Below are 16,278 nucleotides of genomic sequence, written 5' to 3'. Positions count from 1 at the left end.
AAGGGTAAAGGTTTTCCCCAGACATTAAGTCCAGTCGTGTCTTACTCTGGAGGTTGGTGCTCATCTCCATTTCTAAGCCGAAGAGCCGGCGTTGTCCGTAGACTCCTCCAAGGTCATGTGGGATGACTACATGGAGCGGCGTTACCTTCCCGCCGGAGCAGTACCTATTGATGCACTCACATTTGCATGTTTTTGAACTTCTGGGTTGGCAGAAGCTGGAGCTAACAGTGGGGGCTCTCTCCGCTCCCCCAATTCAAACCTGCGGCCTTTCAGTCCAGAAGTTCAGCAGCTCAGCGCTTTTAACACGCTGCGCCTTCAGGGGATATTATTTCCTAAAGGTTGTGAATATACAATATTTCTGATTGGTTTTTTTTGTTTGTTGGAGGCAAGTATGAATGCTGCAATTAGGAAAAATGATTAGGATGTAATGGCCTTGCAGCTTTAAAGCCTGGCTGTTTCCTCCCTGAGTGAATTTTTTGTTGGGGGGTGTTAGCTGGCCCTGATTGTTTCCTGTCTGGAATTCCCTTGTTTTCAGAGTGGTGTTGTTTGCGATATTTTATGTGCTTCTACTGTCTGTGGCCCTGAGAAAACAGAGGATTTTCCAGACTTTGATGATGGGAATACTTTGTTGGGAGGTGTTAGCTGGCCCTGATTGTTTCCTGTTTGGAATTCCCCTGTTTATTTACTGTCCTGGTTTTAGAGATTATATTGTTCTGCATTATTCTATCCCAGTAATTATTTCATATTAAAGAAGAATCTCACTTATCCAACATTTGCTTATACAATGTTCTGGATTATCCAACGCAGTCTGCCTTTTCATAATCAATGTTTTTGTAGTCAGTGTTTTAAATTCATTATGATATTTTAGTGGTAAATTTGTAAATACAGTACAGTAGAGTCTCACTTATCCAACATAAACGGGCCGGCAGAACGTTGGATAAGCGAATATGTTGGATAATGAGGAATTAAGGATAACCCTATTAAACATCAAATTAAGTTATGATTTTACAAATTAAGCACCAAAACATCATGTTAGACAACAAATTTGTCAGAAAAAGTAGTTCAGTACACAGTAATGCTATATAGTAATTACTGTATTTATGAATTTAGCACCAAAATATCACGATATATTGAAAGCATTGACTACAAAAATGCGTTGGATAATCCAGAACATTGGATAAGCGAGTGTTGGATAAGTGAGACTCTACTGTAAATACTACATAGCATTACTGTGCATGGAACTACTTTTTCTGTCAAATTTGTTGTATAATATGATGTTTTGGTGCTTAATTTGTATAACGATTACCTAATTTGATGTTTAATAGGCTTTTCCTGAATCCCTTCTTATTATCCAACATATTCACTTATCCTGCCGGCCTGTTTACGTTGGATAAGTGAGACTCTACTGTATATTTCTAATCTTATATTATCTGCTCAGAACTGGATTATATGAGGCTCCTTCTTCACAGCTGTATAAAATGCACACTGAAGTGGATTATATGGCAGTGTGGAGTCAAGATAATCCAGTGCAAAGCAGATAATATAAGATTATAAATGGGTTATATAGCTGTGTGGAAGGGCCTTGAGTCTACACTGCCATATAATCCAGTGCAAATTAGATAATCTGTGGAAGAAGACTCAGTGAGGCCTAAATCTGCCTGTCCCCTAACTGAAACCTGGCTGTCCCTTGGTTGCTAGGCAACCAAGTGGGCAGAGATTAGCCCTCTAAACTGGCAGCAATTGGATAAAAAAATTATTGCTCTCCCTCTAATTAGGACTTTATTTTTCTTTTCTTTTTGTTGTATCAACCTTGAGGCGTGGATGATGGGTTGTGTTGTCAAATTTTGAGGTTGGGGGGCCTGTACTTTTGTTGTTTTGTGAATCGCCGTGATGCCATCACTCTTTTATATATATAGATGGAAATACCAGAGACAGTAAATTGTCATTGTCCTTTTTAAAATAAAAATGATAATTCATCTTCTCACCAAGAGGTCAGCACAAGCTTTCAAATCACAGGCCATAACTAAGATAGGTAATATATGCCTTTCCTCTCCCACACATCCAGCCCTCTCTTGTTCAAGCCAAACTTTAATTCTCATGACCAACAAAGAGGGAATAGGCACATAATTTTCTATACTTTATTTACTACATGGAGACACTATACTTTATTTACTACATGAAGACACTATCTTAAGTTCTATCAGTGTGTGTGTGTGTGTGTATGCAGTGTTTTCTAGTTGCCTGTTGACTTATGTGACACCCTTAATTTAGTAAGGATTTCATAATCAAGGAATATGCAGAGATGGTTTTGCCAGTGACACCCTCTGAAATATGGCTTAAAATAGCTGACATTTGTTGTTGGTCTCCCATCCAAGTACTAACTAGGGCTGACCTCGCTTATCTTCCAAGATCAGACAGGATCTGATAAAACACAGTAATAACATTAACATTAAAGGCAGCAAAACACCATAAAATATACTCTATATAAATATTTTGTGCAAGAGAAATACTAACCTGAGACAGGAGGTGCATGTGCTTGTGATGAACCTTGCTCCACTGTCTGTGGCCTAATTTCAGATAAAATCTGGTGGTTGGTACTTTGATGTTCAACAAGTTTTACTGCACTCAGTGCATCAGGTCCAAGCATCTGAATGTCCATTGAGACTAGGCATACTAATGTATCTGAAATGTAAATAATAATAACAATAAACAACCTTATTTATACTCTGCCACCATCTCCCCAAAGGGATTTGGGGTGGCTCACAAAAGCACTCCAGAGTGCTAAACATAAAATAAACAATACATAAGCATAAAACAATACCAACATAAAATTATAACAGCAAAGACAACAAACACACATAACATCACAGAATATTTTTTTTAGGTTGTTGTATTTTTCCCGGGCTGTATGGCCACATTCCAGAAGTATTCTCTCCTGACGTTTCGCACACATCTATGGCAGGCATCCTCAGAGGTTGAGAGGTATGGAGAATTTATAAAACTAGACAACAAACGCACAGAACATCACAGAATATTTTTTTAATTTATAAAACATAGTAGTGTCTGCAAATAAAACTGCTGTCTTCAATTAATGAGCTAAAATGCTGAATGAACTATCAGTCCTCACAGAATGAACTATCAGTCCACTGAAATCTACTCAAGATCAAGATCAAAGGCCCGTTTAAAAAGCCATGTTTTTAGGGTAGACCGAAAGGTTTGAAGAGTGGAGGCTAATGTAATTTCTCTGGGGAGGACATTCCAGAGCCAGGGGGCCACCACCGAGAAGGCCCTCTCTCTCGTCCCTATCAACCATACTTGGGACGGTGGTGGGACCGAGAGAAGGACCTCCCTGGCAGATCTCAGAGCCCGTGCTGGTTCATAGAAGGAGATGCGGTCTTGAAGATATGTAAATATCAATCAGTACAATTATGTTCCCAACACTCAAGGACAAAAAATGAAGTTTCTATGTATAGTTGATAGAAATTTTGAGGAAACACAAATAGAGGGCGAATGGGAGAGATGTGCCAAGAGGAAGGTGTGTCAAGCAAACCCTTGTCGTGACCGCCTTCCATTTGAAAACCTATGTCCTCACTGTGACAGATCATGTGGATCCAGAATAGGTGTTTACAGTCACTTCTGGACTGACCGTCAAGACTAGAATCATAGAATCATAGCATTGGAAGAAACCACATGGGCCATCTAGTCCAACTCCCTGCTATGCAGAAAAAGCATAAAGTACCCCTGATAGATGGCCATCCAGCCTCTGTTTAAAAGACTCCAAGGAAGGGGCTTCCTCCACACTATCCTGGCAAGACAATCATACTCTGCTATGAGTGCCTGCCTATAATACAGATAATAATAAAATTGCTTTATGCTTTTTCTCTGACTATTTATATTGCCTTGGGGAAAGGAAACTCGGTTTAGGTTTACAACTGAAGAATACTGATTTTGGATTACTCCCCCCAAAAGAGGAAATTTGTTTAGGTAAAGAGACTCTACCAAGAGAAAGAAATGTGTCTCATGAATATTCCAAAATACTACTGCAAACAGAATAGCATGCATAAAGATTTATATATAAAACATGGCTAGCATATTTAGTTTGAACAAAGTCACTCAATGGGTTTCCATGGTTGAGCAGGGATTTCAACCCTGGTTTCCAGAGTCATAGCCATTGTTCTCAATTATGTCACAAAACATTTATTAAGTGGGTTATACTTAATAGTACTTTAAAAAAAGATTTACTCACCTATACTTTTGTCAACTTTAGCTATCTTTGTGCAAGCTACTTCACCCATTTCAGTGAGCATATAGAGCACCTCCAGAGCGGATATAACAAGTAATACATCAGGCAACGTGAGATGACAGATTATTTCTTTATAGGACTCTTGATCTACATATTCACAAATTAAGACCCCATTGTCCTCAGCTTTACAAAGGTTAGCAAGTATTTCCATGCCTAAAACAGACAGACAGACATATTTTAGAGGCAAAAATTGTTTTCTACTCATCTAGATTACATGGTGTAACTGTTTAAGAGCTTACCCCTCATTTTTAAGAATCTATCTCTTGACATTAAGCATTTTGTAACAGTATGAAACATTAGATGAGTTGTTTTGAAATCAACAGGGTCCAACAGAAGCTGAAGAAAAAAGAAACATAATTTAGCATTAATTATCACAGCAGGAATTATTCAGATATTATTTATAATAAACAAAAAAACAAAAAAAATCAATACAAATTTTTTCCACAGGTCACTAATTGAGTGCAATACAGTTTGACTACTATTAATGTATATGTATTTGTAATTTAATTTCCACCATTATATAAGTGCTGGATTCACCTTGACCCGTAAATCTTCTTTAAATGGAATTAAAAGTCCAAACTTAAGTTATCTGTTTCTCCAAATAAATTCCACTAAAATAAGAGGGATTTATTTTGACGGAGACAGATAAACAAATCTGTAAATAATCCAGTATTAATTTAACTGGTATAACTGATTTTGGTGGGATTCATCAACAACTAATATGTGATAGGACTACAGCCTGAAAAACTGCATGTACTTTTCCAAGGCTAAGTCCTACTCAACACAGTAGAACTTGGTTCTGATTCTCAATCAAAGCTGGGATTCTGATGATGCTCTTATTAATTTCCAGTTCCCTTCAGCTTGGCCAATGAGAGAAGCAGTAGTTTGTCAACATCTGGAAAATTCAAGTATCTTTTATCTTGCTCTATTTGGCCAGTGGCAGGGAAGGTATGGGCCATAGGATCTATGCTGCTCCAAACTCTTTTTTCTGGACCCTGAAATTTGTAAGATAGTGGTGACAAGACCACAGAACCTTGAGTTCTGTTTTGTAAACTCTGACCGTCTTTTGGATCAAAAAATTAGATCTGTTGTTAAAACGCTACATGATTTCTGGTTTAGGTTTTGAATATGATGAACCTACAGAAATAGTTCTTTTCCCCCAGACTTCATTCCTGGTAAACTCTTAATTTTCTTCTGAACAATGAAATCTGTCTATTAAATACAGTATACAGTACTGGGGGTAATAAATATTTTTTATTTAGAGGTAATTCCTCCTAAGAACAACAGAAATTAATCCCAGGAAACTATGTAGATGTATAAGGCCTTCCCAGAATAAAAACTTATTACTTTATCTTCTTGAGGGAACATTAGCTAACTGTAATACTTTATTTTTCAAATTAGGATCTCCTTGTGACAAAGTATTTGAGCACTTTAATTCCATGTCAGATTTTTTTTTTGTTTTTATTGTAATTTCTGACATTTTAACAACTGTGGTTATTATATTTGTAAATTGCCCTGAAGATATTGTCAATTGAGCAGCATAGACAGATACATACATACATACATAAAACAAATGAAACACCGTGTTTTTCAAATGAACTACAAAGCATGAAGCAAACTCAATTTCCACTGTGATCAAGTACACATCAAATATATTACTTCTTTGAGGCATTAATTCTCAAAGGTGTTTAAAAACTCCTGTTACCAACAATCTGTGGCTTTTATTTTAATAGCAGAGATAGGTTTTTAATATTGGAAAATATTGTCTAAGAATTATTTTTTTCCACTGGAAGATTTGCTGATAACTATAATCACATGCTGATGTGGCAGGGGAAAATCTAATGTTTTAATCTCACCCATGCAAACAACACAATACTTTTTTATTTGAAAACTTCATTCCCATCATAAAATGCATTAATTTCCTCATATACAGAAAAAATATCCTGAAAAAATAACAGATTGTACAGAGAAAGTAAAATCTCTAAAAATGCTTTTTTAAGATCAAGTCTTCAGTCATAACCATGGAATCCCACTGGCTTCGTCAGATCTACTTTAGGTATGACAGTCTAATTTGATAGAAAACATTTGAAAATCTTATATGAAAGAGATTGAAAAACTTTTAAAAGCATCAATACCCCTTTTTTAATATAGCAATCCTAAATACTTTTACTCTATCAACTTTTTGATTTAATCCATTTCATTTATAAGTATCACCGTCTTTATATGTTTCTTACCTCTGCGGCAATGTTTCCTAATGTGTCAAGCCCCAACTGTCTTAAAGAAATAAAATGACTGTGAGCAGAGAGTAACAAGAAACGAAGACAGGTACGATTAGCTGCCAAGAGCTTAACATTTCCCTCCTCAAAGGAAAGATTTCGTAAAATCACTGCAATTTGGAGAACCCGCTGTCCTTCAATATCATTAATGCCCAACTTGCGTGGTGGATGAAGTAAAGACTCCCATATCCAATCTTCTGATGTTGAATCTATAAGAGATAAGATATTCATTTTAATGGCTTCTGCTCTAGATAACAGCAGATATGGTCTAATGTTTACTTTATGTTACTCACCTTGAGATTTGTTTCTGTCAGAAATGAGGTCACGTACTTCATTATCTTCAACAATATCCTTCCAAAACTGAACAAAAAAAACCCCCACAAATGTTTTAGTATTAAGTTTCTTTTAATACAATAATTGCTCTGAAAAGAATGGAACAAAAAGACACCAATGCATACGGTGAATACATAATATATACTGTATATATATTTTAAATAAGGAGGCAATTACATTGCATTTTGATATAGGTTCATAGGCTTCTAATCCCAAAATGCTACTTTGCCTTCAACAGCTAAATGACTATCAAGATGACCAATATGTATGCAGTGACATAATTGTGTGCTTTAAAGATTGCATCCTCCTATGCTTTTCTTTAATATATATTCTTTAATATATTTTCAAGGTCAGATGATGGCATCCTTAGTTTAATGTGCCCAATCTATCTTCTTTAAAACCTCATGGCCAATGCTGTAATATTATTTTAGTCTCGTTATACGTTATATGCTGAAATCATCTGTCATTTTCCATTGTTCCAAGATGCTTTTGTTTAACACAATCTATCTTTTTTTCTTCTGTTGTAAAAACTGCTTGGTCAAGAAACCTTTATTTGTTTTCACTGTAGGAATGATGGCAAGAAAAAAAATATGCTGATTTACTTTGGGTTGAGGGGGAGGAAGAGAAAGGTGGGAAAAGAACAAAAATCCTAATATGAATGTTGAGGAAGAAAACAAAATGAAAGATATACAACCAAACAATTGTAAAACTATCAGTTTTCCAAGAAAAACCTATTTTATATAAAATGTAAACTAAAAATAATACTTCAAAATTGTATATATAGACAGTCCCCAAGTTACAAAAAATATAGGTACTGTAGGTCTGTTCTTAAGTTAAATTTATTTGTAAATTGGAACAGGTACATTTTTAAGTATAACTCCAGCTCCCTCTCTCCCCCTCTCTCCCTCCCTCTCTCTATCTATATATATAGAGAGAGGGGGGGGGGGAGAGAGAGAGGGAGAGATCTAACTCTGGATAGCTTAGGGAAGGGTGAACTCCATGTGGTGTTTGTTTTGCTATCTGTGTCCCTGTTCAGAAGATTTCACCTCACTTTCTGTCCCTGTGATAATGGATTTTGAAAAATTTGGCTTGTTGTGGAAACAAGGATTGGTAATAAAGCTTCAGTTGAGACACCTTTTCCCCATGATAACTTTTTCAGGAGTAAATTTCCCTTCCTAGGGACAGATTTCTCTCACTTCCTGTTGTCTCATCCCCACTCTTAACTAGGAGTCATTTGTAAGTTGGATGTTTGTAACTCGGGGACTGTATGCACTGTACTCTTGTTTAAAGGGAGAGCTATTTATATCACTAAGTGAGCTGCACCATTTAAAGTTAAAGACAAGGAAAATCAGGATTTCCAACAGAGATATTTTTAGAAGCAGAGTTAGTAAATGGCATCCTTGAAGTAGCTTAATTTTGTAAATGTGCTGTGGTACTATATACAGTGTTTCTTATAAATAGATTCTGGAATACAGCCAAGCGGTTTACTTTCAAAAAAGGAAAGGAAAACGAAAACACCCACAACATACTGTAGCCATACTGCTTCTGCTAACACCGAATGGTGAGATATTCTTGGAAGCATCTTTTCTTAGACACAATTATTTCAACTGATGGGAGCTGGTCAGAATCATTATACAGTTTATTGTGGTTCCATACACACCCAGTGATATATAACAAATTGTGACCTTCTTTAATAGAGTATAACTACCAACAATTATGTTGGACACAATATATATTGTAGGGGCATGTTTTTTTTCTCTACCAACATGATATACTCGATCATGCATACAGGACTCAGAAGTCCAACTCCATTGTGGGAGAACCATGCACATGTCCTACACTTCTGCCAAATCCATTGCCGCCAAATTCGCATTTAAATGAACATATGGGGGACAAACAAAGGAAGAGGACAAGCCATACTGCCTCCTTAGTGCTTGCTATTATCTATGTTGTGCATACCCTCAGTTTTAAGTGATAATAATAATAATAATTTTACATCTTACCTGCCTCTCTTCATGGCTCAAGGTGGATTACAAAACAATTAAAAAACATAAACACAGCAAGTACACTACTGTCCTAGCAATGGTCAGGACAGACCAATAGAATACAATGAGCCCAGGTGGGCTCACCACCTGGTGATACTCCATATTGGCCCTGTCAGAAATCTGCTTCCTTGTCTAGGATGTATTGTTTCCCCAGTAAATAGTGGCTGAAGGACTTTTGAGTGGAAGCCTGGGAGGCAGTGGATCTGCACATCCATTTTTCATTGGGAGATGAGCTGATACTCTTAACTCTGGTCTTTGGTAGTTGCTGATCATGCCAGAATATGCAAGATGTCTGCTCACTGGAAATCATACATGAGCACATAATAGGCACCTATTCAGAAGTTTCTCTCCTCTAAAACATCATCATTGGATGGAAAGGGAGGTGAGTGACCGGCAGAAGAAGGAAACCCAGTGTGCCCTGTGTGATCTGACCAGGAAATACAAAAGAACATATGGTGGCAGATGATATCAAGGGTAGTGATGAATTCATGGGCATTTGGCTGGCTGTGGCCCATGTGGCCCACTCTACTATACCTAATTAGAAAAATAACACACACTATTCAAAATAATGCTTATTTAGAAGTTAATTGATGGCCCACAAAATCTAGTAGATTATTGCAAATGCTCAACACAAATAAAAAAACAAAAAACAAAGAATGACTTTCATTTCATAGATACTGTGGTCCATTTTGTGGTAGTTGATTTCTGCAATGACATTAAATTTCATGAATGTATGCAAGCAGCCTACATTTTATTTTATTTTTTTCAGGCTGTTTTAGTTGTAATTACTAAAGCTTATTTACAAACGATTTGTTTAATTCTGCATTATTTCCACAAAAATATCACAATGTTTTATTCAATCAAGCAGTGCTATTAGTCCGCCCTGATCTATTTATTGTAAAACATTAACTAATGAATAGTTATTGCAGTCACACAAAATAAATTTTATACTGTAAGTTTTCTTGCTGGTCTATTAAAAGAATAGGCCATGTCCTCTAGTGGGCAAACCACTGGGGGCTCTAAATAAAGCTGAGTTAATACATCCACGTTGTGCATAAAATGCCAGTGTTTAAGTTTGGGTATAATATTGCTCAGGGCACCAGAATGACCTAAACTATTTATTGCTCCACTGATTAAAATGTTGCATACAGTTCAGTGATTCACCTAAATGTAAAGTATGTTCTCAAGAAAAAAGTGCATACAAATGACATATTGTGAACAACAACAACAACAACAACAACAACAACAACAATCATGACAAAATAGCCATGTGGCATTCAATTCAAAAATGTGTATGTGTATATACATTCACATATATGGGTGTATATCTATCCATTTCTAAATGATATCTAGATCTGACTGAATAGTGCTTCTCATACTCTTATTCTCATGCTATAATTCCCTCCACCACCTATTTTACTTTAAAAAAATCATATTCCTTAATACATGATGGTTGTGTAAGCTATATGATGAAGTTTTAGTATGGCTTTCTCATAAAAATATTTTAGATGAGTTGCTTTTAAGTTTTAAATATTTAAAAAATTACCTTAACAAAATCTCTATCCGTTTTCTCCTTCCATTCTTCACCAAACACAGTAGAAAATGAACCTAAAGCTACAAATTAATAAAGCATTAAGGTTACAATCAATTTCCCCCCACAAACAGCCTTTGTAATATTGTAGGTAATTTGAAAATGTTAAGAGTTATCATGTGGCATTGTAGCAAGTCAATCTAATTCAATTGAAATATATACCACTAATGTAGTATTAATTGAAAATGGCATGCAATTTGTACATTGTCTTGAACAATGCTTTATTCTAACTGAATTGAGGAGATCACAGATTACAGCAAGGATAGAAGACAGCTTTCTTTTCGGAAGACAAGAATTCATAATTTCAGAAAAAATCAAAGACCATACATATTGAGTTGATGTTAACTGGAACAATACAATTTTCCTTTTCAATGCTGAAAAATAAAACTATACATACGCCATATTTATACCAGAGGTCAAGGTAATAAGTAAAAACAAAACAAACACCTAAGCCAAAATCTATGCTGAAGAAACTAATTTTAGAGTTATGAAAATGTGTTTTGTTCAAAACACATAATGCAAACAACATTCAAAGTAGATGTTTATTCTATTTGTTTTAATTTGAGTCATAAAAAAGGTAAAGGTTTCCCCTGACGTTAAGTCCAGTCATGTCTGACTCTGGGGGTTGGTGCTCACCTCCATTTCTAAGGTAAAGAGCCGGCGTTGTCCGTAGACACCTCCAAGGTCATGTGGCTGGCATGACTGCATGGAGCGCCATTACCTTCCCGCCGGAGCGGTACCTATTGATCTACTCACATTGGCATGTTTTCGAACTGCTAGGTTGGCAGAAGCTGGGGCTAACAGCAGGAGCTCACACCGCTCCCGGGATTTGAACCTGGGACCTTTCGGTCTGCAAGTTCAGCAGCTCAGTGCTGTAATACACTTTGCCACTGGGGCTGAGTCATATATTTGAATTTTTCAAGAAAGTGAAACTTTTTTGGAAAGAACTATTGTGAAAAATGGAAATACATGTGGAAGTCACAGTCAGCAAAATGATATAATTTTAAAGTTCTAAGTGAAAATATAGCACAAATGCATCATTTATATAAATTGACACAGACACATAGTAGTAGCTTTCATCACACTCCGATGCACCTGAAAACTTTCAACTTTACTTGTCAAGTTTAAATATGTGATTTTTAGGAATAAGACAGTAAGATTTTTTAAAATACAATTATTATCAAAATTATTTTTGATACCTATTCTAATCAAAGTATGGAGCTGCATAGAATTCTTTTCCAAAAATTTGGTCTCTAGAATATTTGTCTGAATGATTAAGCTGTAATATGAAGTTGAATTTTTATGTAAGTTGGAACAGGTACATTTTCTAAATGTAACTCCAGCCATATCTTTGGAAAGCATAGGGCAGGGTGAACACTCCTGTCGTGTTTGTTTTGCTGCTTGTGCCCCAGTTCAGAAGATTCCACCTTACGTTTTGTCCCTATGATAATTGGAGTTTGAAAAATTTGGCTTGTGTGGAAACAAGGATTGATGATAAAGCTTCAGTTGAGATAACTCTTTCAGAAGTGAACTTCTCTTTCTAGGGGCAGATTTCTCTCACTGCCTGTTGTCTCACCCCTGTTCTTAACTATGAATCATTAGTAAGTCAGATGTTTGTAACTTGGGGATTGCCTGTGCATTTTTAGGCATGTATGAAAACTGTATCTTCTGGAATATAATTTAGACATGTATGATAAAACTTATCTATTTTCTGGATAAAAAGGTAATGCTGAACAACTATTCTCAAGCAGAAACTTCATATTATACCAACATTAGGCAGAAGGTGTTTGGTTTTGACTTCACCTAGAAACTTGATAACTGAACAAACTGAGATTTCATCTTAACAAGCCTTCACGGAAAGAATCAAACCAAAAATGTACAGCAGTTACTGTATTCGGACATAATGGACTAATGGAGCACATCTCTTCAGCAATGGTTTCCAAGCACTCTGGCTATAAAGTTAATTCCACTAGTTTGTTAAAACAGAAACATCTCAAGGCTGGCCAATATCTTGGCAAATATTTGTCTATACTGCCTGCTGTGAAAGCCACACATGCTTTATTTCTAGGAAGTACAACAGATGCTAAAATATTCAAATTAGTATGAAATTTAAAGGAGCATTAAAATAAAATAAAAAAGCAAATGTCTGTTTAAAATGGCATTCTGAAGATGCAATATAATTTTACATTTCCTAGCTAGACAGTGACAAACAAAAGATCAAACATGGGTGAGGATACTGAGATCACAGAATACTGTTAATTTCATCTTTTAACTTTACATATTAAAGAAAGGATATGCTCCCATCTCCACACAAGATGAAGTTTGCAGATGAAGTTCTTACATTTGAAATACTGGTATCAGAAACATCAGACTATATGTAACCATCTTCTGTTGTGTGCCTTCTTTCTCATAAATATAGTAAATATAGTAATTATTTGAAGAAGTTATTTCACAAGGGAAAGATAATTCCATGCTTTAGATCAGTGGTTCCCAACCTGTGGGTCCCCAGATGTTTTGGCCTTCAACTCTCAGAACCCATAACATCTGGTAAACTGGCTGAGATTTCTGGGAGTTGTAGGCCAAAACACCTGGGAACCCACAAGTTGAGAACCATTGCTTTAGATGATTAGGAAGGAGATTGAAAACAAAACCCACTCTACAATAACATTCTTATTTAAAATCAATCATACACTTACATCTATGGTTTTCATAACTGCATCGCAAAAAGAACTTTGTACAGGTGGGAAAGTACATGAAAGGCCAAAAAAAGTTATCCATTTGCTCTATAACTAACAGTTTGAAAGTTTGGTGCCATTTAGTTTGGAAAGTGCTAAAAAGGAGTATGACAGAACTGATAAAATTATACCAGGACAGAAAATGCTTCTCACTTGTGCTAAAACCAATTGTCAGTGGATTAACATCAGATAATAGATACATATTAATATATAAAATTTACTGTCACAATATGTGGTGATGGCAATACCACAACAGTGTAATGCTATGCACATTTGCTCAAAAAATAAAACTGATAAGAGTTCAATATGGATTAGAGCCAGAATTTGACATAGCCTGCAGCCTAAATGGCTTTAAAATAAGACGGCTACATTTATGGAGGATTGGTCTGTTAATGCAATAAATCGTAACAGCTTATTGCCCAAATTAAGACAAAGCATTCTTCTGAACACTAGTAGCCAAGACGACATATATCAATGGACGACTGCTGTTTTCATGCTATACCAGTGGTTCTCAACCTGGAGCCCTCAGATGTTTTTGGCCTTCAACTCCCAGAAATCCTAACAGCTGGTAAACTGGCTGGGATTTCTGGGAGTTGTGGGCCAAAAACATCTGGGACCCCAAGCTGAGAACCACTGTGCTATACTGTAACCTTTCCAGAAGCATCTGGATGGCCAATGGCTGCAAACATGGTGCTGGACTAGATAAATGTCTGCTCTGATGACGCATAATATGGCGAATAATCAGAGCATGCAGGAAATAAGAGGAAAAAAACAAGAGAGTTCTACTAAATATAGCAGTATAATGACACTTTAAAGAGTTATTCAAATTATTAACTTACTGTCATCGAATACACCGGCATTAGCAAGTAATAAAGTGATGATTTTGGGGTCCTTTTCAAGCTGCATAACATGTTTGCTTTCATTTGACAGAAGAGTGCAGACATTAATTGCAAAGTCCACTTCATTTGGGAGTCCCGATAACAAAGAGAGCACCAATTTATTATAATCATTTGGCGAATTAAAGTCCATAGATAGCCCATAACTTTGTCGAAGGAAATCTATGTAAAAAGGCAGAAATACACAGTTAGGTTAGCAATGCACCTGTCAACTCTTGGGAAATTCTTCCCATAGGCATCAACAACAAATAAAACTGTTATTAATACATTTTTTAAAAAAAAAAAAATTACCTGATATGTTGTGTTGCTGGTAATTATAGGAAGATGGAATTGCACCTATAGGAAGTTGTGGCTTTGGATTGCCTGGTTGTACCTCATCATCATCCTCACCAAAGTGATGCACTTTCTCATACTTTTCTAGATAACTGAAATAAAGAGCAAGGACTTTTCACTATGAGTAACATCATAATATATAGTTACAATGCTAAAGTAATTATAAAATTGTAATTTTAAAGCGTATTGAGACATATTTTAATTCAAAACTTTTAGTCAATTACACTCAATTAACATAATCTTCTAGACTAGAAGATTTGGATTTTAAAACAATGGAAGATGAAGAAAAATAAAATCTTCAACAGCACTATCCATAATTATATTAAACATTACATTCGATTTCCACAGTCCTGCAGATCATTCTAATTGTAAAGCTCCTTCCATTTCACACCTCCAGGTCCTTAGAAACATTTTAACATTTAGACCCTTTCACAAAATACACTTAGTCAGTACAAAATGAAGGTTGAGTTTTTAAGATCATCCAAGCCATTTATTAGTGGCTCAAATACATAAAACACTGTTTTGCCCACTAATCAGAGTCGTCATTATATTTAAAATGGGCAACTACAGAAATGTCTGTAAACCCAATTGAAATCATGGATTCAGATCAGAAGCTGCTGTTTATTAGTTGTTATAATCTTATCCTGTTTAGACAGAACAGCAGTTAGGGGTTAAATAAAAGACAAAAATAAGTTATCCTTCGAAGTGCAATAGTATAGATAGTGATGCCCAAAGTGGTGACCCATGGGACCAGCACCAGTTCATGAGCCATCAGCTGCCTAAAGTGTTTCCAGCAAAGAAACAAACCGTTGTACTCAATAGTTCAAATACAGTACAGTCACACTGGAGGCGGCGGCGGCCGGGGGGGGGGAGGGGGGCTAGGAGAGTTAGGTATTGGTTCTGAGAATCAGGAATAAAATGACTAATCAGGCTTCCTGTGATTAAGGAAGAAACAAAAGCCTTTTCTGTATCAATAATAAAAATAAAATGTTAGACTGAAATTGCATGTTCTTCACAGAAGAGTAAGTCCTATAGGATCTTTAAGTAAAACATTTGGCATGTGTAACTGAAGCTAGGTCTGCTTTCTCCAGATAGGTTGATTCTTCATATGCAACACTATGCTGGTAAAAAACATTCCTCATCACAACTTTACAGATATAATCATGACCAATTAATAGCTTAAAATGTCAGCACAAGGAAGTCCTCTTCCAACCTGACTGTAGGCTGCCATCTATTAAGCTTTAGATTTCTCTCATCAATCCCTTAACTGCATCCAGTTTAAGATTTTTACAGCCCCCCTGGGATAAGCCTGAGAAAAAGAAGTACAGTAGAGTCTCACTAATCCAAGCCTCACTTATCCAAGCCTCTGGATAATCCAAGCCATTTTTGTAGTCAATGTTTCCAATATATCGTGATATTTTGGTGCTAAATTCATAAATACAGTAATTACAACATAACATTACTGCGTATTGAACTACTTTTTCTGTCAAATTTGTTGTATAACATGAAGTTTTGGTGCTTAATTTGTAAAATCATAACCTGATTTGATGTTTAATAGGCTTTTCCTTGATCAGTCCTTATAATCCAAGATACTCGCTTATCCAAGCTTCTGCCGGCCCATTTAGCTTGGATTAGTGAGACTCTACTGTATGTGTTTATGTACCATCCACATGCTGAAAACTCTTTATCCCACACTTTTGGATGATAATTTTAAAGTATTCCTTTATGTACTATGTAATTAAAAATATAGAATTCTTTGCCACGAA

The 16,278-nt window shown here is 36.0% G+C and overlaps 1 protein-coding gene across 3 annotated transcripts in view; it reads right to left on the bottom strand.

The window, feature by feature from the left end:
• Window positions 1-16,278, bottom strand: part of arid2 (AT-rich interaction domain 2) — a 125,973-nt gene that overhangs the window by 31,749 nt on the left and 77,946 nt on the right. For all 3 annotated transcript variants that reach the window (XM_062982517.1, XM_016993821.2, XM_003221191.4), the window contains 8 exons: window positions 14,471-14,604; window positions 14,123-14,341; window positions 10,504-10,571; window positions 6,873-6,939; window positions 6,538-6,788; window positions 4,543-4,639; window positions 4,247-4,456; window positions 2,515-2,682 (listed from right to left, as the gene is read on the bottom strand). In XM_062982517.1, coding sequence (XP_062838587.1) covers window positions 2,515-2,682; window positions 4,247-4,456; window positions 4,543-4,639; window positions 6,538-6,788; window positions 6,873-6,939; window positions 10,504-10,571; window positions 14,123-14,341; window positions 14,471-14,604 — 1,214 coding nt within the window. The remainder of the gene's footprint in view (window positions 1-2,514; window positions 2,683-4,246; window positions 4,457-4,542; window positions 4,640-6,537; window positions 6,789-6,872; window positions 6,940-10,503; window positions 10,572-14,122; window positions 14,342-14,470; window positions 14,605-16,278) is intronic.

This window comes from Anolis carolinensis, chromosome 5 (assembly GCF_035594765.1).
Source record: "Anolis carolinensis isolate JA03-04 chromosome 5, rAnoCar3.1.pri, whole genome shotgun sequence".
Lineage (NCBI taxonomy): Eukaryota > Metazoa > Chordata > Lepidosauria > Squamata > Dactyloidae > Anolis > Anolis carolinensis.
Note: the sequence above shows the minus strand (reverse complement) of the source record. Positions and strands in the feature narration are given on the sequence as shown.